The sequence below is a fragment of the Vigna angularis genome, chromosome 8 (assembly GCF_016808095.1).
Source record: "Vigna angularis cultivar LongXiaoDou No.4 chromosome 8, ASM1680809v1, whole genome shotgun sequence".
Classification (NCBI taxonomy): domain Eukaryota; kingdom Viridiplantae; phylum Streptophyta; class Magnoliopsida; order Fabales; family Fabaceae; genus Vigna; species Vigna angularis.
In genome coordinates, this window is record NC_068977.1 from 7,904,210 (window position 1) to 7,928,137 (window position 23,928).

Here is a 23,928-nt window from a genome sequence, read left to right on the forward strand (position 1 = left end):
ACACTTTTGTAACATCAAAATAATATAACTTCAATAAAATATCTATGCAAAAATATGTGATGGTTTTTTTAACCGATGAAGTTGTGTATTGTATTTTACTAAATAGGCAAATTATTTTTATTCATCAAAAATAAAATTTTCTAATTAATATGGTTGTATTTCCTTTATGTAATGATACATATAACTATTTTTATTTCTTTCCATATTAATTAATGTTATAATTAAAAAATGTTATCTTAAAACTTTAAAAATAACACTTCTTTTAAAAAGAGTCAATCTTTAAGAAGGAAAAATTATTAATTTAAATTGTAAAAGTAAGGAAAGAAGAGTATAATTAAATATTTTATAGACCTAAATAAATTTTAAATATTTATATATACTAATAATATTATGATCATAAATTAAACATTAAATAAAAAATTATAAATAAAATCATTAAATATTAAAATATATAAATTATTAAACATATTAAAGTAATAACATTTATAAAAAAAATAAATTTTATTCTAATTTAGAAATAGACAACATCACTTCGTTTTAAAATAATTAAAATTGAATTGAATAAAAATTTTAATATATGAATTTAATTTAATATAAGATAACAATATCTAAAAGTGATAATAACATGTAACAGTGATAGTATTAATATTGTCATATGACGTGATATAAACATAATACAACAAGAAACTCATATTTGAAAAAAATAAACTTAAAGAAAAGAAATTTAAAAAGTAAAAATAAATAAAAATACTAACAAATTGAGTTAAAATAACCTAATTAAATCATTTCAACAAAAATTGAAACTTAATGAAAAAAACGAAATCAGGTTGAATAATTTCTAACAAAAATTGAGATCAAAATAGTATATTAACATTCTTGTTTTATACCTCTCTTCTAATCATATCACATGAGCTATAAATCTATCATTTTTATTTCTCTTTAAATATATATTAAATGTTAATGCATTGTTTAGTCTCCAATGAATCTTCCTTTTGCAGCCCGTGGACGATTAAGGAAAAAAAAAAAGGAAGAGGTGCAACATCACACGTGAGCTTTCACAGTGGAATCAATGGCATTGATTCCTTGGAGCCTCTCCACCTACTGAACTTGTTAGTTGGATAAATTTCACACGTTTACATCATAATAAAGTGTTGGGTTTCCTTCTCTGAAAGAGTTGGTGGTTGTTGAACATATGCTTGCAATTTCAACTTTCTCCATAATGTACTTGAGTATATAACTATCATTGTTTGTACGTCCTCATTTTATGCATAGAATACTCTCTGGGATACCCAGATCTCAGTTTTCTTCAGCTCTTCCATTCAAAACCCAGGTTTACTTTGACACTAGTCTCTGCTTTTGCCTTCCCTTTATGCAGTGCTAAATTAGTGTAGTTGGATTGGTGGTGTTTGTGATCATTGAACATGTTCTATTTGCTCAGAAACTGTATTTGCATTCTTTATTTTGTTATGGGTTTGCGAGAAATCAACATGATGGTCATGATTCTTGTTAAGTTAATGGCTTTGATGATGCGATCGGTTTTGTTGGACAATGGTATCTGTAGTATAATTTCTTAAATGAATGTGAAAAAGGAAACAAATGAATGGAAATGTTGGTGAGAAGATGACTCTGATTGCAATCTGCATATTGGATGGTTTTATTTTAACATTGTGTGCTTTCTTTCAAGCCATGGCTCTTGCTTGATCTGTGCAATTCTTGAAAACTGTATACTTCTTTGGCACTTGTGGTTAATATATCTTCTTTTGGATGATTGAATGCTGAAATGGAACTCTGAATCTTATTCTTGAATTTTGGGTACTCTTGTTTTTTGGGAATCTCAATTTCTACGGGAAAAGTACTGTAATCAACCATTGATACCTTTTTACCCTAGTGTACACTTTAGAGTTTATAGATGCCTCGAATCAAGGTCTAATTGTCCTCTTTGATTGCAATCTACACCTTCTGTTTTTCTTAACAAATTAGAAGTTCATGTTTTGTGCTTATTATTTACCTTTATACCTTTTATCTGATATGAAATTTCCAACATTGAACAGGAAATTAGTTATGGCTCAACCTACAAACCTCACGAGAATAGGCCTAGCTGGTCTGGCTGTGATGGGCCAAAACCTTGCTCTCAACATAGCTGAGAAGGGTTTTCCCATCTCTGTTTACAACAGGACCACATCCAAGGTTGATGAAACAGTGGAAAGAGCAGAAAAAGAAGGAAAACTTCCTGTGTATGGTTACCATGACCCTAAGTCCTTTGTCCAATCCATTCAAAAACCAAGGGTCATAATCATGCTTGTTAAGGCAGGGGCACCAGTGGACCAAACCATCAAGACCCTCTCAGCATACTTGGAAAAGGGTGATTGTATCATTGATGGTGGCAACGAGTGGTATGAGAACACTGAGAGAAGAGAGAAAGCTATGTCTGAATTGGGTCTACTCTACCTTGGAATGGGAGTTTCAGGTGGTGAGGAGGGTGCAAGATATGGTCCCTCTTTGATGCCCGGTGGTTCATTTGAGGCTTATAAAAACATAGAAGACATTCTGCTCAAGGTGGCTGCTCAAGTGCCTGATAGCGGTCCTTGTGTGACTTACATTGGCCAAGGTGGATCAGGAAATTTTGTGAAAATGGTCCACAATGGAATCGAGTATGGTGACATGCAACTCATTGCTGAGGCTTATGATGTGCTGAAGACAATTGGGAAGCTGTCAAATGAGGAGCTACAAAGTGTGTTCTCAGAGTGGAACAAAGGGGAACTCCTGAGTTTCCTCATTGAGATCACAGCAGACATATTTGGAATCAAGGATGACAAAAGAGAAGGGTATTTGGTTGACAAGGTTCTGGACAAAACTGGCATGAAGGGTACTGGCAAATGGACTGTGCAACAAGCTGCTGAGCTATCCATTGCTGCTCCCACAATAGAGGCTTCTTTGGATGCAAGGTTCCTCAGTGGATTGAAAGAGGAGAGAGTTGAAGCTGCAAAGGTGTTCAAGTCAAGTGGCTTAGATAGCATCTTGAATGACCAACACCAACACCAACCTGTTGACAAGAAGAAGCTCGTTGATGATGTTAGGAAGGCTCTTTATGCTGCAAAAATCTGTAGTTATGCACAGGGAATGAATCTGATAAGAGCAAAGAGCATTGAGAAGGGTTGGGACTTGAAGTTGGGGGAACTTGCAAGGATTTGGAAGGGTGGTTGCATCATAAGAGCCATATTTTTGGACAGAATCAAGAAAGCATATGATAGAAATCCTAACCTTGCAAATCTTCTTGTGGATCCAGAATTTGCCAAGGAAATAGTTGATAGACAATCTGGATGGAGAAGAGTGGTGTGTCTAGCTGTCAACTATGGCATTAGCACCCCAGGCATGGCTGCTAGTCTTGCTTATTTTGACACATATAGAAGGGAAAGTGTACCAGCAAATTTGGTTCAGGCTCAGAGAGACTACTTTGGTGCTCATACATATGAGAGGATAGACATGGAGGGATCTTTCCACACTGAGTGGTTCAAGATTGCCAAACAGTCAAGGGTTTAGATTAATGCGTTTGAAAAATTCATCAATGAATAAATGTAATGTTTTCTGCTCAGCACTGTCTGTTAAACAAAAGCTTACATAATTGCAATGTGGTGAACTTCAATTTCATTGTTTTATCCATTTTCATTGCTATACTTTTGTATTGTCAACTGTCTTTGTTTCTTGCCGATTCTGATGCTCAATTAGCCCTGTTCATGGTGACTATTTTATAGAAAAGATAATAAAATATGACATATTTAAGTACCTAATTACGAATAAAGCACCATACTGTATGCAAAGCAAATGCAAAGAAAATGAGATGAGGAAGTTATACAAATCAATCACACTACAAAAAAGTAGGGCATTACCGAAGGCCAGAAGCCCTCGGAAATTGCCAAAAGCCGTCGATAATGGATGTTTACCGAAGGTCTATCGACGGCCAAAAATCCTTCGGTAAATCCCTTGTCGCTAACCATTACCGAGGGCTTTTGGCCTTCGGTAATTACCGAGGGCCAGAAGCCTTCGGTAATTACCGAAGGCCAAAAGCCCTCGGTAAATACCGAAGGGCGAAAGCCTTCGGTAATTACCGAAGGCCGAAAGCCCTCGGAAATTACCGAAGGGCAGAAGCCCTCGGTAATGAGCATTCGAGGGTATTTACCGAAGGGCGGAAGCCTTCGGTAATGGGCAGACGAGGGCATTTACCGAAGGGCAAAAGCCTTCGGTAAAATGCAGAGCAGGTTTCAGAGAAATGGTTTTCCCTCTGCAACCCAGACCTGTATAACAAATTTCATTTACAAACAGACCTGCATAACAGTTTTCAAACACATACAAACATGCATAATGTGCATCTCAAAGATCCAATCAATGATCAATATCCAAGGCACGTCAAATAATCCACAGGACATTCATTAATGTATAAATAATGTATTTATAGTTCAAACATAAAACAATGTAACACAAGGATGTTGTAACATCCAAAGTCTGTAAGTACATCTAACATTGAAATGATATCAACTCAAAATGTTCTAATATCCAAATGTTTGTCTAACAAGTAATAAGAAAATGAAACCTAATAATGTACATAACTATCATCAGAATGATTTCCATCATCCTGCTCCTCTATTGATGGCTGGACTGGTGTGGGTTGGACTGATGAGGGTTGGACTGATGAGGGTTGGACTGAAGTGGGCTGCTGAGTGGCAGCAGGTGATGAGGACGGTCGTGATTGGGTGGGAGGGATATTTTGTACGTCCTGTGATGTTTGAGGCAAGACAGTCATGACCAGGGCCTTAAAATTTTTAAACTCTGCTCTGAGATCAGTGAGCTCCTGGTCACGTTGATGGAGTTCCTGCCTGAGTTGAAGAACCTCGTCAGGAGTACTGGTGGAAGAAGAAGGCTGGTGCTTCAGAGTACCTCCTCTGGATGCTGTATAGTTTGCAGCAAGCTGTCCCGCACCATACACTCGTCCCTTTTTCTTCCCACCAACGGTGTCGATCCAGCACTGCGTCCTACGGATGTCATCATCTGCATTACTGGTAGCATCCGGTGTAGGAGCTGACTCATGTTCAGATCTAACCTGTGAAAGTCTCGTAGAAAAGTCTTCCTGTTGAAACATTAAAAGCAATGTCAGGGAACGATAGTATAACATAAATGAACAATTAATAATAGTGTTATTTGCTTACATGAGTCTTCCGAGATCTTTCATCAACAAATTGATTAGTTCCCTTCCGAACATGAGTTTGTGCAAAGACCTCATCAACATGGACCGCCCGTCCTAGAGCCTGTGCCTGTAACATAATTAAGAATTACAAGCGTACATATGAAAAACAATATACATAACTTATTGAAGAAAGAAAAAGTTATGTAATGAGATTATACCATACGAATGGCATGCTCATGAATGGTGATCGACCCACCAGTATGCAGGGTGCCACCCCTTTCAGACGCTCTGTTCCGCTGGGCTTTGGCACACTTATTGCGGAACTCTACTGTATTCCAATGGGCCAGTAAAGAGTTCCAAATGTGCTCACCCAGCCAGTTAGGGCGCTGTCCTGCATTCCGGGCATCCCTAAACATCTCTAACAGCCGATGAGATGCTTTCATGTGGAAATTTCTGTGTATCTGAGTTTCATGTTCAGGTTTCCACTGCACCTTCATCTGTAACATTAAAGAGAACAAACATTGATTACAGAACATACTAAAATAAGACGGACATTAGTGTAATAGATTGCTGACCTGAAAGCGCTGCCAGAATGACTTTCTGTCGTCATGAGGTATTGCTCCCCAAGTAGGCCATGGAGTTAAAAACTGTTGCTTTATTGAACGTGTGATGGCCTGGGAAGCAACCCTAGATGGAATAAACCTGCATAACAAAACTCATTTCAATTACAATATGGTTTAAACATCAAATGATATCAACAGATTATAAACTTACCCTTTACCATAGGGCTCAATCCATGGTCGATCATGGAGGGGCGGGTCAAGATCTTCATCATCACCACTTGAATCTGGATCACCAAGTGGTGTGACAGTCTCAGAAGGAGGTACAGAAGATGAGGAAGGTATAGAAGTAGGGTCAGGGAGAGGAGTGGGGGTAATAACAATAGGGGGAGGAGTGGGGGTGGCAATAAGAGGAGGAGGAAGAGGGTCTGCTGCAGGGGTTGTAGAAGCGTGTGCTGCAGGAGGAGGAGAAGGGTCTACTGCAGTGGTAGTAGAAGGGTGTACTGCACGAGGAGGAGGAGTAGGGTCTACTGCTGGTGTAGGAGTCTGTATACTAGGGGTAGGAGGAGGCCCCACAGATGATGAACTACCGGGAGCAGGGGTAGGTAGTCTAGCAGGCACCCTAAGTACATACTTTGGTGCCTGCCGTTTCCTCTTTGTAGGCCTTGCTACCCCTTTTCCTTTATCAGGACGCTCTGAACCTTGTCCTGTCATTACTGCATTGAAATGGTTACAAACAAAGCGAATAAATATAAATAAATAAAGAAGGATGAATTGTTTTCAAAGTCAATGTACTAGTAATTGCATACAACTTAAAGATGGTATTTTAGATAATGGTAATGAAATGATAGTCCAATTTGCTACAATAGATGTTCAACATTCAATCATCGTCATCATCATCATCATCTTCATCTTCATCATCGTCTTCTTCTTCTTGTTCTTCTTCTTCATCGTCATCATCATCATCATCTTCTTGTTCTTCTTCTTCTTCTTCTTCTTCTTCTTCTTCTTCTTCTTCTTCTTCTTCTTCTTCTTCTTCTTCTTCTTCCTCTTGTTCTTCATCACCTTGTACTGTTGCTTCTAATTCATCTCCATCACCATCAGGGTCGACCAATGCGGTTATACGTTCAACTTCGATAATTTCTTGTGGTTGTGACATTTGGTCAAGTTGGTAGGCTACATCTTCCTCAACTTCATTTGAGTCTATGCGACCTCTAGGCTTCGTTTGTATTGCTACGGCCCAACCACGCTTGTCAATATTGCGAAATGGTGGATATGGCACATAATAAACCTGTCTCACATTAGATGGTAGAATGAAAGGATCAAAAGGCCCATATCTTAATCTCTGGTTCAGTTCGACAATATTAAAGCGTGGATCGACTCTAGTACCAGCTCTAGAAGGATCAAACCATTCACAATAGAAGAGTACCACTCTGTTTGGAGAAGTAGTGTTGTTGTACTCTAACTCATATATTTTATGAATGATGCCGTAGAAATCATCATAAGACCCCTCTGTTAGGCCCTTGACATACACACCACAATTTGATGTTTTCTTTCCTTTAGACCATTCATGTGTATGGAATTTGTAACCATTGATGAAGTAAGTGTGCCATTCTTTGACACATCTCATTGGCCAATTGGAGAGATGTCTTAACTCTTGAACCGTGGGAGTTAATGCCTGATTAAAAACCTACAAAGGTAGTAACAAAATTATAAAAGCAATAGTCAAATTAACCTTGCTCTAAACGTAGGAAAAACTACGGACCTGATTTCTAAACCAATGCGGAAACTCTGAGTGTATTCTAGCAGAAGTATTTCCTTCTGCGACTTGCTCAGCCACAACAAATGAGCTGGTACAAATGAAATTCATTAGTGTATAACAATTAAACCGTTTGACAGATTAGAGATGGATGATGACATACTCAAGGTACGACTTTACTTCACTGCAATTGATCAAGACATGGACATGAGCAGAGTTGAATTCAGCATCAGTTAACCAGTGAGTGAATTCTTTCCCTGCGTGACGGCCTGATTGTCGGAAAACTGATAATGCACCTTCACGTGGTTCAACTTGCCATTGCATTTCATTTCTGACATGAGTGGGAGACAACATGAAGTTCTTGAAATAATGTGAACAAAAATAAGTTGTCTCTCTGTGCAAGTAAGCTGCACATATTGAGCCTTCCACTCTAGCTTTATTTTTAACTGACCGTTTGGATTCTCCCATAAACCTTTCAAAGGGATACATCCACCTGTACTGGACGGGTCCCCCAAGCCAAGCTTCATATGCAAGATGAATTGGAATGTGCTCCATTGAATCAAAGAATGCAGGAGGGAATATTCTTTCCAATTTGCAGAGAATAATCGGGATATTTTCATCCATCTTTTTAAGGGAATCTTCCTTTAGTGTCGTGCAACACAAATCTTTAAAGAAAGTACTGATTTCTATCAGTGGATGTAACACGTGCATTGGCAAACAACTGAACGCAAGAGGGATGAAAGTCTCCATGAATACATGACAATCATGACTCTTCAACCCTTGAATAGTACCGTTCTGAACATTGGCACATCTGCACAAGTTAGAAGCATATCCATCTGGCATTCTAAGCTCCTTGATCCATCCACACACTATTCTTGTCTCGTCTTTTGACATGGTGTAATTTGCTTTTGGTTTAAATAATCGGCCGTTACCTTGTGCCTTCAACTCTAAGTCTTTTCGTGCACAATACAAAGGTAAATCTTTTCTTGCTTTCTCATTATCTTTTGTCTTACCTTTAACATTCATAACTGTGTTGAAGACATTGTCAAAGAAATTTTTTTCTGTGTGCATCACATCGATGTTGTGTCTTAGCAAGTTGTCCTTCCAATAGGGAAGTTCCCAGAATATGCTTCTTTTAGTCCAATTATGCCATTCCCCAAACCCTTCTAGCCTATTCTGACCAGATTCAGTCACTTTTAGATAGTCTTTCACTCTTCTCCACACGTGTGATCCAGTCAACTTTGGCGGGGGCATATCCGTTTCAACTTGTCCTTTTCGAAATGCCTTTTTGTTTCTTCTAAAGGGGTGATCAATGGGCAAGAACCGTCGATGGCAGTCAAACCAACTACTTTTCCGGCCATGACTCAATTGGAATGACTTTGTATGTTCCATGCAATGTGGACAAGCTAATCGACCATGTGTGCTCCAACCAGATAACATGCCGTACGCTGGGAAGTCATTAATAGTCCACATCAAGGCTGCCCTCATAAGGAAATTTTACCTCCTTGAAACGTCATACGTCCAAACACCATTCCATAACTTCTTCAAATCATCAATCAAAGGCTCCAAGTAAACATCAATCAATGATTTGGGATTAGATGGACCTGGTATTATTCACGATAAAAACATGTAAGGCTTTGTCATGCACATCTCAGGTGGTAGATTGTATGGGGTAACTATCACGGGCCAACATGAATACGGTGATGCAAACGCCTGAATGTACGGGGTAAACCCATCAGAGCATAGACCAAGTCTGACGTTACGCGGTTCACTAGCAAAGGATGGATGTTTACGATTGAAGTGCTTCCAAGCTTCACCATCAGAAGGATGACGCAAAAGTCCCGGAGTTTTGTTACCATCATGCCATGTCATGTGTTCTGCTGTTTGCATTGAAGTAAACAATCTTTGTAATCTTGGAATTATAGGCAAGTAGAACATGGACTTTAATGGAATTGGTTTTTTTTGCCTCCGTCCAGCATGCATTGTCTGATATCGAGGTGAGCCACAAAACTTGCATTCCACCAACAATGCATCATTTTTGCCACTGTCATTGTCATAGAATAACATACATCCATTAACACAACAATCAATCTTCTTCACATCCAATCCCAACTTCGAAACACATTTTTTGGCTTGGTAATAATTCTTCGGCATCAAATTGTTTGGTGGTGTCAAATCTAACATCAGTTTTGTATAGAAGTCCACTGCTTGAATGGGAACGTTCCAATTAGATTTGCCAGCCATGAGTCTAATGCACACTGACAATTTTGACTCAGATGAACCTTCAAATACAGGTAGATTTGCCTCTGTCAGTAAATTGTAAAACCTCTGCGTCGTTTCATTTGGAGGCTCTTCATCATGACTATCGTCTGCTTCTGCAGCATGGTGACGAAGAGCATGGTCGACCATCTCTTGCATGTAGGCAAATTGATCTATCTCACATGTATGTACAACAGTATTCGAACCTGATGCAAGCCGTTTTTCAGCTGCAGTGGAGGTCGAAGGAATTTCTTCACCATGAAATGTCCAGACCGTGTAATTAGGCATGAACCCTTTTTGGTAAAGGTGAACTTTGACGACTTCATCTTTCAGAATGCTTGTACATTCGCACTTGATGCATGGACATCGAATCCCTCCATCAAGGGCATAATATTGATATCGTCGTGCCGTCTCCACGAACTCTTCAACTCCGATGACAAAAGATTCTTTCAAACCTCTCCTTCCACTATAACAACGGTCGTACATCCATCCACGATAGTTGGGATAATGGGCCATGTTCTGTGACAAGCCAAACAAATAAAAATTTAGCCAAAACAGCAACACTCCATGTGACATAAGTAATAAACCTATTACTATTGAAGTCGAACATGGAAGGCAATTTCAACACTATGGTCATAGGCATTCAATAAGGGCATGCAAAGACAAGTCCTCAGTATTGAAATGCCTCTGACATCCTAAGTGGTTGTAAATAAAATTTGGGGGTTGTCAACATGTTGACATTACTAAAGTTCTCTTTTATAGAGTACTTTCATATATTTTGTCAATTGTAAGTGGTTAAGGTAGTGTTACCCTTCTCATTCTACTGAGAATGTTTTGAACACCATATGACTTTAAATGACTAATTAACTTAATCAATTCGTAGCCTAATAAATCAACATACAATATATACGAACATACAATATATACATCAACATACAACATATAGATGAACATTCACTGATGGTCTAAATGCAGGTTTGCACTTTTAGTGTATTTGAGATACTAGTTTTAGGTTCTAAGTTGTCAAAATTTTAGTTTAAGCTACTACTTTTACCTATATCTTTTACTGTGAGTTCTTAAATAGGTAGGTTCTACCATTCTTAACTTGTTAGGATAGTTTATTGTAGTATATTTTCCTACTTTAGTGCACTTTGCAAATTGTGTAAATTTTTTTGGAGGTTTGAGTAGTATTTTGAGCTACTTCATCTACTTCTTTGCATAACACGCTGCATTAGTTGTGGAAGATGCATCAAGGACATTTATGAAGAGACATTTTGTTTGGAGGCTCTTTGTTTTAATTGTTTTGATCAGTTCCTGCATTGTCAAGTGGAAGGGGACAAAGAAGCTACATGTCCAGTGGAAGGGGAAAAAGAAGCTACACTTGGTATTTTCGTGCTTGTGTGATTCTGTGCTATTTTTCAGTTTAAAGAAGTCATATTTGTTGTTTTAAAACTGTTAGAACATTCCAATTGAAGTCAGATTCATCTGTGTGCAAAATAGTATGTTCAAACCTCAATTTTGAGTGAAATTACCAAGTAGAAGGGTGAATCCGTTATACAGCTTGGTTTTGAACCCAATTACAGTTCAGAAAAGTTTAAATTGATGAATTAAAGCAGTTGAAAGTGTTACCAAAGTGTCAGAATCACTTGTGCACGAATTCACTTTTAAAACCATCAATCTTGAGTCAATTTTTGGTGCAGAGTTGAAAATTGAGGTACTGTTTTGATGAAGTTGCTTTAAAATTCAATTTGGGTTGCAGCAAGACCTGGTTCAGTGATTTAAAATAGAACTAAATGATTAAAAGAAGTAAAGCAAAGTGTTAAAAAGGATTCTTAACTTTGCTTGTCATATCAAAAAGTTTGAACAGTTAATTCCAGAAGCATTTCTTAACTTTGCTTGTCAGGAAAAAACAGAACAGAAGCTATTAACTTTGTTGTTTTCTGTAGTCATGTTTAAATACATATAGGTTCTGGTCTAGTCACAACAAAACTAGACTGTAGATATCACTAATGTAGGATACTGATTGTTTAAGAACCATTTTAATCTGCATTTCAATCTGCAGACTTGGTTTCAATCTGCATTTCTATTTTTTTGGTCTTCTATAATTTGTTCTGGATCCATTCCTAAGGTCTAATTGTGTGCCTCCTTCATTTCTACACCCTTTTTTATTGCTTTAAACATCTGAACCTAAATCTTGTTATGTGTTGTATTCAAACAACCAATTTGGAAACATTGTAAACTTTTTTTAATGTAAAGTTTAATAATTTTTGGGAATTTTTGTTCATATCTCCTATCTCATCTTTAATTTTCTCTGTTATCTCTTTTTTATTTTGCTCAATTACCAAGAGAAATGAAACAGCCAAGATTAGAATGGAAAAGTAGAAACTCTACTCTTCTTTTGTTGATAAAACTAATTTGTATTAGTAAACAAGGCATAGTAGGAGGCTTACGTTCCATAATGGCTGCTCATAGTGGAAGATTTCACTCACACTCATACAAAACTCAATGTATACAGTATCATAAACTCCATTCAACATAACTTAACATTCAAAGTGGACATTCACAACATTTTATAACAACATCAAATTCATGAAACAAGAATGAAAATAACATATCACATATAATCATGCAATTTTAGTTTAGGTGACCATACCTTCGCCTTTGTTATCCTTTCCTGCTCAAGTCTTCTTTGTAGACTCTCTTCCTCCCCTTCTGGCCACAATTGCTTTAAAAACTCACCTAAGACATCAAATAGAAGTGTATTTAAGGTTATTCATTAGATATTGTTCCATTAATTTAATAACCATAGCAACAGTTTAAGCATTACCTAATAGTATCCAAAAAGGTATTTAAACACACAGCTCAATGTTCAAGCAACTTTGTTTGATGATTTTATTTGTGTTTAAACTCTAAAATGAGTTATAAACAGCTTGCAGCTCAAAATCAATACTCCACTTCCATTTTAATTCAAAAAGTGATGGTTTAGAAAGAAAATTTTCATATAAACCAAACTATGACCCAATGAGGTGCATAAGACTTTACTTTTAATTCTTTGTTCCTATTTTAAACTTTTCTAAAGTGTGAACAATTAAATATAAGAAAACAAAGTCCTGTAGACTTGTTTGATCAGGCCATCTTAAATCATTTTTCTTGTTCAACTATATTGATGAAATCTTGGTCAGGTCCTTTGATTTAAATAAACATATGCTTAAGTCATCAAACATGGAGAGGGAAATATTCTCAAGGTAAGAAACTATGATAGAAAAGTGTGTCAACTATATGTCTACATCTAAGTCAGTTCCATCTTTAAGCAGTTAGCAACTATCGAAGCGAGAAGTGATATCTCAGAACACATCTTCTCCACAAGGAATTATGAGACCACCAGTTGGATGGTCATAACCAAATTCATCCTCAGCTTGACTCAACAGATGTTGAAATGAAGGTTGGTTCAAGTATGACTCAACATACACTGATATAGAGTTACCTAAAATGATAAGCAATTTTTGAATTGAGTTTGAATCAACTTGATTTATGTTTATTTGCTTTATTAATATGATCTAGAGCATTTCCTAGGTTACATTTCAGTGCCTACTTCGTTTCTAAACTTTACTTAATTGCCTATTCAATCTTTGGCCATCCAAGTTGTCAATTTGAAGTCCAAAATTTTCTGTTCTCCATAACCAATTATGGTGCAGTTTTTTGTCTGCTTTGGTGCTAATTTCCTGTGATTTTTTAATACTGTGAAGACTTTGTGGTTCAATCCAGTAGCTTCAATGTTACCAAAATAGTGTTTCTCAATCTGTTTTGGAGTAGCTTCAATGTTACCAAAATAGTCTATTCCTTCATCAACAACAATCAAGCATTATTCCTGCTACTAAGTGAGCATGACTACATGGATTATATAATGCTGTTATCATCTATTCATGAAGCCTAATGTATCCTAAATCATTGTATTCTCTTTTTAATAATAACAGTAATAGTAGCAAAAATTTCTGTAAGGTCAGGTTTAAGGCCACCACAAGGACAAGACCTACGTTTATGTTCTTCAAAGCAGTTTCTTGAAAACAGATGTCACGTGAACTGAGTGTTTGACTACATACTCTGAATTACTGGAAAATATTGAAAACCAAGGATTACTTAATGAGATGAGTGATCACTACTGAAGGTTAAACCCCATACATTTGTTAGATATTTAAAATATCACAACGTTATCAAACATTTGCATCAAAAAGTGTGTGTAGATGTGTAAGTACCAGAGTGGATGTTACAATATCCTCCTAAAAGAAACCCAAGAAGATGAAGGAATCATTTCATTTGAGCTCTCTTGGAAAATCCACCCAAGGTGCACTCCTTTAAATTATCCATCAGCTAAAAAATTTAAGAAAACCTATTTATCCCGTTAAATAGAAGTCTGTTTTTCTCATAGCCAGAGTATAGTGTGGACTTTGGGATATATAGAGTTTTGTGAGGGTTGCAGTTCTGTAACAAATAATTCATATTAATCCTATCCTATTATGTACCACCATCCAAATAAACGATTCACCTTCAAAAAAATGCCATGGCTTTCAAAGGTGATGTGAAGAAAAAAGCTTTTTGGTCAAGAGATTGATCAAGGAATTGGGAGCAAGATTAACAAGTACGAACTCCAGAGGGTTCCAGGGAATCCTTCTATCTCTGGCAAAGAAGATAGACAAATAGACCAAGCAAACCAGTTTGGCCCATTTGCATAAATATCTTGATAACTATTTATAAGATAACAAAATATGAAAGTAAAATGAATTTTGCTTCTCCCATAAACTAAATTCATCTTATGTGCTTTAGCTTGTGAAAAAGTTAAATGAAAGAGCTTCTACAAAAGTTAAGTGCATAAATTGCCTTTGGCTTATGGGAAAAACTCGATTCAATACCTCCTTCATTTTGTTCTCCTATAAATGATTTAGGAGTTTTACCCATATAGGACTTAAGTATACACCATATCTAGGATGGATTTACGTAAACAATTCAAGTCATTATTACATATAACTAATTTTTTTATTTGAAGAGGAAATTGGCTTAAAAAGTTTTTATTTAAGTTGGAAGTCATTTCTACAAGCTATCCTGAATGCATATTGAGATAATCTAATAGACATATCATAAACTATTTTATAAATTCTCCTAATCTCTTACCAATGCGGTTATGTCATGTCATATGATACCCTAATTCTAAGTGCAACCTTACTCTATTGCATCAATATCTGATGTTAGTCCCATAACTCACTAACTCACATCAATGCCTGCTTTGTACTATAAGTTGATGGTGTTTTGTCATTTAATGATGATGATCTTCTTGTATTGTGTGTTCTTACATGTCTATCTTACATTTAAGCTGTTTTTATATGTTTTTATGTGGTTTGGAATTAGTTGTTCATATTAACACTCTAGAGAAGGCATAAACTTGCATAAAATTTGGGCTAATGGGCTGATAGGTGATTTGGAGGGAGCATTCCTAGATCAATTGGAGAACTGGTGGATTTGATGTATTTTCTAAATCTAAGTGCTAATGGGCTGATAGGTGAGCTTCCTAGGGAGATCGAGAACCTGAAGAATCTGATAAAACTGGATCTCTCTTGGAACAATTTCACAGGAAGTATACAAGTTCTCGATGAACTCAGTTCATTATCTGAGTTCAACATTTCATATAATTCTTTTGAAGGTCGTGTTCCACTACGGCTAACAAATTTTATAAATTCCTCTCTATCGTTTTTCGGCAATCGTAGCCTATGTATCTCAAATTTCCCTGACAACAACTATTTCAGGCCATGTGATACAAATTCAGAAAAGCCAGAAAGGCTCAGTAAAGTTGCAGTTGCATTCATAGCACGTGGATGCTCAAATTGCACAATTTATTTCCTATCAAGGCTATCATCAAAATAGACAATTCATACATGCTCATATTGCTGAAAATTGCAAACTAAACAATCCAAATTCAATTATAATTGGCTCTCAGTTCATAAGGTAATTAACACAACACAATGAGAATGGCAAACACAACAAGATGAACTTTACCTACCTGTAAATGATAACTGTTGGACAGTTCAGTGCAGCCTTTTTGCAACTAGCTTTAACCCACTGTGTTGGAACCTTCTACACGTTCTGTGACTCAGCCCCTTATCAAAACCCTAAAACCTTGTAGAATAATGGACAAATTACATTAGCAAAACGTAACACCAACAAATATTAATCATTAAACACCCTCTTACGAAGAATAGGGGCTAAACACATGCAGGTTCAATAAGAAACCTACTTACCTTGACGGTAGGGGAAGTAAGGCAACACAAAACCTCCACAGTAGGGATTGTCCACACCCTCCCTCCAACATAGCCTCCTCCACAGCGGCACAAAAGGCAGACACTCAGCCTCTACCGTACAATAGCCGTCAAAGAAAACCCCTAACCAAGATGACAGAAATGCACCACCCAACCTCTCGTAGCGACAGCACCAAACCAGCTCCAAGCCTCCCCTCACCACCATCAACCGAAGAAGGAAGCCAATGTTGATTGGGAGCAAAGGACAAACAATTTTCTGGGACTCAAATGGATTGGGGAATCAAGAAAGGGAGTAGTGTTCGAAGAAAGAAATTTCGGGTAAAGGGAGAAAGGAAGACTTGTGCGAAAACAATTTGGGACAAATGGGAGAGGGAAATCCCAAATTCGCATTTCATTAAGTTGATGCTTATACCGACGGTCGTAAGCCTTCGGTATTTCCACTCAGCCATTATCGACGGTCACAATCCTTCGGTAATTACCACCTCACATGCCCTTCGGTAAAGCCTTCGGTAAATCGATATTACCGACGGTCCAAAAAGCCTTCGGTATTTATCCTTCGGTAATTACTGCATTTCTTGTAGTTGAGATAACTTTTTTCTAAACTAGACAACCTTTGAGGAAATTAAAAGAAGCCAAATAAGTAAATGAGTATTTTAGTAATTTTCCATCACTATTAAATTTGTTTTCAACAACATTAGTCATTAATTTATCTAAGTGTGATCCAAGAAATTTTAGTAATTAGAAAAGTATATAAATATAGTTATATATTTTAAGTAAAAGATGAAATTATTTACTAGTTATAATTTACATAATTTATTTTATTTTAAAAGATTTTCTAAGAAATAAGATTTAGAGAATAATTATCCATTCAAAAAAAATATTATTAGACATTGTTAGATATTATAGTTGATATTCTTGTATATTATTATATTGTTACAAATTATTTTAGAATATAATTAGATATTATTATTAGATAATAATAATAAAATATAGTACTTTTCTTAGAGATATTAGGTGTGTAAATATGACATGACAAAGTTTATAGAGAGAATTTTAATAGAAAGAATAACTCAAAGAAGGAAGAAGTAAAAAATAAGAGGTAGGGAAGCTTACAATATTGTTTTTTTTTTCTTTTTAAACTTTTTTTTTTATTTGTGAAAGTTTATGTGATGTATTGATGTTGTGTAGAAAACCCTATGTGGAAATCAGACGGTGGTTGATATGTTTGTGCCGTGTGTGTTTCAACAAAATGGGAAGTCTTGGCTTTTTGATAAACTCTGCGTGATGGTACAAATGGTGAACTTCACCTATAAGTCTCTTCGAGGGGGAGTGAACTCCGACTTTTATTTGCAAGAGTTGCAGTAAATTGAAATTTTTGCACTGGTGACAACATGTGTTTGTATGATATGTATTCTACTTATGATGTTTGTATCTTTTAATATTATATTTTTCTATTTTAATAAAATCTAATTGTAAAATATGTTTTTGTTTATTGAGATTTTTAATAAAATAGAAATGAAGTTTTATTTCAATTATGTAATTTATGTTAATTATAGATTTTAGTAAGAAAAAATTGGGATTTTACACTAAGAACCATTGATTTATAACTTTAGAACACTGTTACTAATAATTTCAATGGATTTCACTAATTTGCTTCCTTTTCCATGGAAATTTTGTGAATAGAAGAAAACTAACGTTGACATAATGTGTATATAATGTTGGAGTCTGTCTGCATGGCTAATGATAAAAAATGAAAGACAGTTCAAGAATTATGTGCATAGAGGTTACAGCACTTTTCTTCCATATTAAAAAATCAACTATCTCTGTTATATTGAATTATTGAAATATGTAATTACAATACATATGATAAAAGAATTTAAAGAATGTCTAATACAATGTCTACAAGATAAAAAAAAAAAAAAGGAATTATACAAATAGAATGATCACACAAGACAGCACCATACATGGGTATGTCTTCATTTCTTGATTCTCAAAAAACTGAGAAACGGTTTCTCTGGGACAGGTATCAACTTCACAACCCAACCTATTGGCCAGGAAACTGCAGCTAGACCAATGCAGATAGCCCATTGCCCCCAATTTAGCCTCTCTGTGTCAGCAAACTTCTTTAGAAACTCAACCATAACAACCTGAAGGATTATTGTTATGGCAATGATGCCTAAAAACAACTTGCTCCTGTGTATGCCTTTGAATACATTCCTCTTCTCCATCTTCCTTGCATTGAACTCATTGAACACTTGGCAGAGAACAAACGTGTTGAAAATCAATGTGTCATTTACCCCTGATGTCACACCAAAGATAGACTCACCTTTGAATTGAAGAGTCAGCAAAACTGCTATCTGGTACAAAGCTTGAGCCAATAGATTCCTCCACATGACATTGGTGATTAGAGGTTTTGTTCTACCAACTGGTGGTTTGTCCATCAATTCATTGGTGGGCTTTTCTGTTGCAAGTGCCAAAGCACCTAATGTGTCCATGATCAAGTTCACCCATAATAATTGTACTGCTGTGAGTGGCACTTCCCCTGCTGATACTGCTGCCACAAAGTTGATAGCAAGTGCTGCAACATTCACTGTCAACTGAAACTGAATGAACTTCTGTATGTTGTTGTAAACACACCTTCCCCACCTTAAGACAGTCACCACAGATGCAAAATTGTCATCCAAAATAACAATGTCTGAGCTCTCTTTGGCCACTTCAGTACCTTGAATTCCCATAGAGAGTCCAATGTCAGCTTCTTTCAGTGCTGGTGCGTCATTTGTGCCATCCCCGGTAACAGCAACTACATGGCCTTTCTGCTTCAGACATTGAACCATTAGAAGTTTGTCAAAAGGAGAAGATCTGGCCATCACACAGATTTTTTCCACCTTCTCCAGCCTCTCTTCAGGTGTGTAGTTGCGAAATTCCTCTCCTTCAATCACTGCTCCAGCTGTGTCCTGATTTGGCCGGAGTATCCCACATTCGCTTGCTATAGCCCTTGCAGTGAAAACATTGTCACCTGTGATCATTTTGACGTTCACACCAGCCTTTTGGCAAGCTTCCACAGCCTTCTTCACCCCTGGACGACATGGATCCTTAATCCCAACCACCCCTAACAATGTTAAACCACTGTCTTTCACTTTCCCCGTTGTGTTTTCATCTCCAAGCTCTTCCTCAGGTACTTCTACATGTGCAAAAGCAATGCAACGAAGACTACTAGCTGCCATACCTTGAATGATGTGTTCAAACTTCAACATTGTATCAATGTCAAGATCTTTCACAGTACCAGAAGCATCATAGTATCTTGAGCACATCTTTAGTACCATCTCAGCTGCTCCTTTCCAGTGAGCATTAACTGTGTTGTCTGCCTTCCTTCTCAACAAAACTCCGCTTTTTTTCTTCTTTGAGTTGAAGGTCTCAACCTGAATGATGGAACAGCTTTTTGTCAAGTGCTCCGTCTCCATGTTCAATTCCAAAACTGCCCAGGATAGGATGGCTTTTTCTGTGGGACTGCCTGAAAACTCAAATTCAGAACCTGATTTATTGGATTTGTGCACACTACCAGTTGTGTTTAGAGCCACCCCTTCTTGGATAAGTTGAAGAACAACTGGAGCAACCTTTGAGTTGGCATTTTCAGTTTCTGCCACGGTTTCTTGGCCAATCCAGAACTTGGTTACTTTCATCTCATTGAGTGTGAGAGTCCCAGTCTTATCTGTGCAAATTGTGGTGGCAGAACCCATTGTCTCACATGCTGAGAGCTTTCTCACCATTGCTTGGTCAGCCATCATTTTCTTCATTGAATAAGCCAGAGTGAGCGTCACAGCCAATGGAAGACCCTCGGGGATTGCAACAACAACAATGGTAACAGCATCAGCAACAATTCCCACAACAGCATTCATTATGTCATCAAACTTGGTCTTGCTTCCATTGTACTCTCTGACCCCATGGTCATCCTTCGTATTCCCTGTGAAGTACCTAACCAGCAAAACAACAAGGACAAGAAAAGCCACAGCCAAACCAACCTTTCCAATGGACGATGTTAGCTTGTTTAGCCTCTCTTGCAAAGGAGTTTGCTCATCATTATCCCGGCTTATCGAACTCATCATTTGGCCCCATGTTGTGTTCATACCAACTGAGGTAACGAGCATCTTCGCATACCCATCAGCCACCTTGGTGCCTGAGAACAAGAAAGGGTGCTGTCTACTGATTTCAACATGATCACTCTCTCCTGTCATACTTGATTCATCCACTCTAAGTGAATGCCCTTCAATGAACAACCCATCTGCTGGCACTTGATCCCCAATCTTCAAGCAAATGACATCACCGACAACTATTTCAAAGATTGACAAATGCTGACGCCTCCCACTTCTCACCACATCAATTTGTATGTCATTGCTCACCTGGGACAGCTTGTCAAACTGTCTGTTCTGTCTGAAGTTGCTCACTGCTGACAAGGAAACCACAATGAACACTGCAACGAATATGCTTCCACCATCGTACCAACCTTCTTTGATTCCATGTTCCTTGATGCCAAAGCCAAGGGAAAGAGCAGCACAAGCCAAAAGGATGAGAATGGTGACATCCTTAAAGGCTTCCACCACAAAGTGGAAGAACCCTTTGGAAGGTGGTTTGTGGTAAGTGTTGGAACCAAACACGTGTGTTCTACGTGTGATGTCTTCATCATCACCACCACCAGCACCTTTGATACCATACTCGAGGTGGGTTTCAAGGGCTGTTGCCACCCCTTCAACTCCACCAAATGTATCAAGGCTCTGAAGGTCTTTATCTTTGACAATATCCGTGAGGACTGTTTGATCAATACCAAAGGAACGGTGAGGGCTGAAATCAACCATGACGAAATATGGCGGTGGTGTTGGTGTAGGTGAGACTTTTTCTTTGATTTTGTATGTTTTGTTTCGAGCGGAGAGTGACATGATAGCTCGGGAGCAATAGATGGCCATGAATGCAGAGTGCCATCTTTTATTGGATGCACTAACAGAGCTCGATGCATTGAGAAGCATCTCTATACTGTTAAACTTTGTAAGAAAGGGCATTGTCATTTTCAAGAACAAGATGACGACAAACTTATTCAATAGAATAGATAAACTTCACCGAAACAAAAACAATAGTGAGAAGAGAAGAAGAAACACAAAGTATTATATGGAGAAGACAATGAACAGAAAGAACGAAGATATTTTGTAACACAGTATGTGTAGGATCAACAAAAGATAGCACAGCTGCAATCTCTACCTCGTACGTGAAACTGTTGTATGCAAATTGTAGGAGTTCAGATATGTTGGAACAACTAAACTTTTATATGTACCATGAGATGATTGCATATCTATTTATCTATATATAAAGGATTAACAACGCGTTTTGAGTTTCAGAGATTTCTTATTATTCAAGCAATGACTCATTTCCGTTATGAAAAGAAAGTATGTTTCCCATGATGTTCCAGCTCCTTCATATGAATTTGTGCCATATGATGCTACGAGGAAGGTGTAACACATAACCTTTACTTTATAAAATAATAATATATATTAATAATTTAATTTTAAAACTGTAATTAAAATATTAATGTAACTAGTTGTTTGTTTCTTTAATATCAATGTTCCTTTCTTTTGTCGACTTCTGCGTTCCTTCTAACGTTAGTCAATATCTTTTGGAAAAAGTTTGTGATACCATTCACCATTTGACAATGAGAATTTTTTACAGGAATAAGATGGTTCTATTAAAAAAGGAGAGTGAAAGGTAATAGAAAATAATATCATATGATTTTTTTTCTAAGTACCATTGTCCTTATCTTTTTAATTTTCGCCTATATTTGAAAAACAAGTATGATTTCTTTCCAAAAGTTGTTCACCAAGAAAAAACAGATTCTATAACCGACACGTGACTCTCGTCCATAAATAGTTATATTTTAAAAAGAAGTATATCAATATATAAGTAATAATTCCCTTTTCAATCTCTTGTTCTAGTAATTTCATATTTCTTTTTTTTTTTTGTGTTTTGACTGTTTAATTAGTTCTAAATAGAAATTTAATATTATATTTCGAGAATTAAAATTCCATAATCATCCGATAAGAAATTCATTTCATGATGGAGGTTTTTATTTGTTATAAATCTATAATTTTTTTTTTATGAAAAGTACTTCTTATTGCTTCTGAACAATCCTTTTGACCTTGGAATGGATATGGATGAATCTACATCATCTCTATACTTCAGGTCATCATTCTGTTCAAGTTAACTTGTAAGCAATAGAAAAGTAAAACAGAATATATTTACTATAATAACTATTCCTTTCTCAATTTCTTTCTTGAACATTTTTATTTATAAATCATCTATCATTAATATTAACAATTTCATATTTATATAATAGAACATCCAACATATTTACAATATTGTTCTTTTCAATCTTTTAGTTCGAATATTCTTAAGTTTTCCTCTAAATTTACATTCTTAAGCAGAAAAAATTCCTTTTAATATCTTCCTCTGAATTAAATTCTAATGTGTTAGAAAATTATTTATAATTAAAAGTAAGCTTAAATCATAATTTACTATAAATTTAAATATCTCTTTATTCCAAATTTTAATTATAATAATAGCTTGCGCATTATTCATCTTATTATAAAAAAAATAAAAATCGTTTCCAGTCAATAAGCTTAATTTCCTGGATTCAGCCTTATCCCAACCACCAATTAATATTTCAAAAATGAGTGTGGATAGAATATTTTTTTAAGAAAAAAAATTGACTCGATGAAAAGATGAAAAGTATGAGTCATTTTTTTTAATTAAGTAGACTCATAAGAGTTGGTGCTGCAATATTTCATTGAAAGAATGTTGTGAATCGCTTTACATGTGAACTGAGAAAAATGGAAAAGTAATATTCTCTATGAATTGAATTTACACACAATGATGTAGAAGGATCAAAGTTGTGGAAATTTCACACCATTTTTACTGTCATAATTCTTAACCACTTTTACCTAACTTTTACCATTGCACTATTATAATTATTTGAACATGTTTTTGTCAATGAAATGTTAGATTTTTCTTTAATAACCTTTTATTTCTATAAAAAAAATTGTTCTGGAAATTTAACTCTGTGAATTCAGGAATTATATACTCTCTAATCTTAAATAGTCATATTGGTTAGTTATAACCAATATAGATAACAACATAAATTAGGATATTTTAAATTTTAAAATTATTGCACATTTAAGAGTTTTAAATGTTAAAAATATTCCAAGAATCATAAAGATATATCACAATTGTCCATGTGTCAATAAAATATAGTATAGATCACATAGTCTCTTATCCATATTTTTTCAGTTTCGCAAATAAACTATATTACATGTTTTTCAAGGAATAACGTGTCAAATTAACAAAACCAATGTAATGATGTAGAACAATAAAAAAAAAACATACTTGTGTGTTATTGTAAATGTTGATTTATTTTGCTGAAACAATTGGGTGGAACATGTTCAATCTTTTTTTTTCTTATTTTATATCATGAACGGATCAATATATATATGACAAGTTATGGATAAGGTTTGATAAACAATAAATGTTAATTTATGTTGGGAAACTCATATGTATATGTATATTTATATTCAGTCAATTACTTTGATTATGTTATTAAAATATTAGATGAAGTACAAGTTTACAGAAAAGTTATGTTTTTCTATGATATTTTCTAACTTTGTGGATATTACTTGTGAACATCTAAAATATCACGAAGGCATAAGTTTAAAGAATTGCTTTCAAGAAAGTTGTATTTCACCAAAATGCAACATTTCCAGTTCATTAAGTTTCCGAAAATGTTAAAATTTGTTATTGCTTCTTACTTGCCTCGTGTTGTCTACACTAATG

The 23,928-nt window shown here is 35.9% G+C and overlaps 4 protein-coding genes across 6 annotated transcripts; 1 reads left to right on the top strand and 3 right to left on the bottom strand.

The window, feature by feature from the left end:
- Positions 1-1,019: 1,019 nt before the first annotated feature.
- Positions 1,020-3,648, top strand: LOC108344677 (6-phosphogluconate dehydrogenase, decarboxylating 2). 2 transcript variants are annotated; one of them, XM_052867504.1, is made up of 2 exons: positions 1,020-1,109; positions 2,052-3,648. In XM_052867504.1, the coding sequence occupies exon 2, from the start codon at positions 2,062-2,064 to the stop codon at positions 3,538-3,540; it is 1,479 nt and encodes a 492-aa protein (XP_052723464.1). In that variant the 5' UTR covers positions 1,020-1,109; positions 2,052-2,061; the 3' UTR covers positions 3,541-3,648. The 2 variants fall into 2 exon arrangements, with proteins under 2 accessions (XP_052723464.1, XP_017438610.1); XM_017583121.2 differs by lacking the exon at positions 1,020-1,109 and adding an exon at positions 1,132-1,330.
- Positions 3,649-4,129: 481 nt separating this feature from the next.
- Positions 4,130-5,595, bottom strand: LOC128193691 (uncharacterized). Its single transcript, XM_052867769.1, has 4 exons — positions 5,398-5,595; positions 5,202-5,306; positions 4,980-5,122; positions 4,130-4,292 (listed from the first exon to the last, which is right to left on the bottom strand). Exons 1-4 carry the CDS (start codon positions 5,593-5,595, stop codon positions 4,130-4,132), a joined length of 609 nt encoding a protein of 202 aa, XP_052723729.1.
- A 13-nt stretch (positions 5,596-5,608) lies between these two features.
- LOC128193669 (pollen-specific leucine-rich repeat extensin-like protein 4) lies at positions 5,609-16,661 on the bottom strand. Of its 2 annotated transcripts, XM_052867730.1 has the most exons (6): positions 16,045-16,661; positions 15,807-15,922; positions 12,411-12,496; positions 9,964-10,276; positions 5,954-6,455; positions 5,609-5,881 (listed from the first exon to the last, which is right to left on the bottom strand). In XM_052867730.1, exons 4-6 carry the CDS (start codon positions 10,271-10,273, stop codon positions 5,734-5,736), a joined length of 960 nt encoding a protein of 319 aa, XP_052723690.1. In that variant the 5' UTR covers positions 10,274-10,276; positions 12,411-12,496; positions 15,807-15,922; positions 16,045-16,661; the 3' UTR covers positions 5,609-5,733. The 2 variants fall into 2 exon arrangements, with proteins under 2 accessions (XP_052723690.1, XP_052723689.1); XM_052867729.1 differs by lacking the exons at positions 5,609-5,881; positions 5,954-6,455 and having other exon boundaries at positions 7,749-10,276.
- Positions 16,662-17,855: 1,194 nt separating this feature from the next.
- LOC108343749 (putative calcium-transporting ATPase 13, plasma membrane-type) lies at positions 17,856-21,402 on the bottom strand. The gene is made up of 2 exons (XM_052866783.1): positions 21,310-21,402; positions 17,856-21,095 (listed from the first exon to the last, which is right to left on the bottom strand). The coding sequence occupies exon 2, from the start codon at positions 21,078-21,080 to the stop codon at positions 18,039-18,041; it is 3,042 nt and encodes a 1,013-aa protein (XP_052722743.1). The 5' UTR covers positions 21,081-21,095; positions 21,310-21,402; the 3' UTR covers positions 17,856-18,038.
- Positions 21,403-23,928: the final 2,526 nt, after the last annotated feature.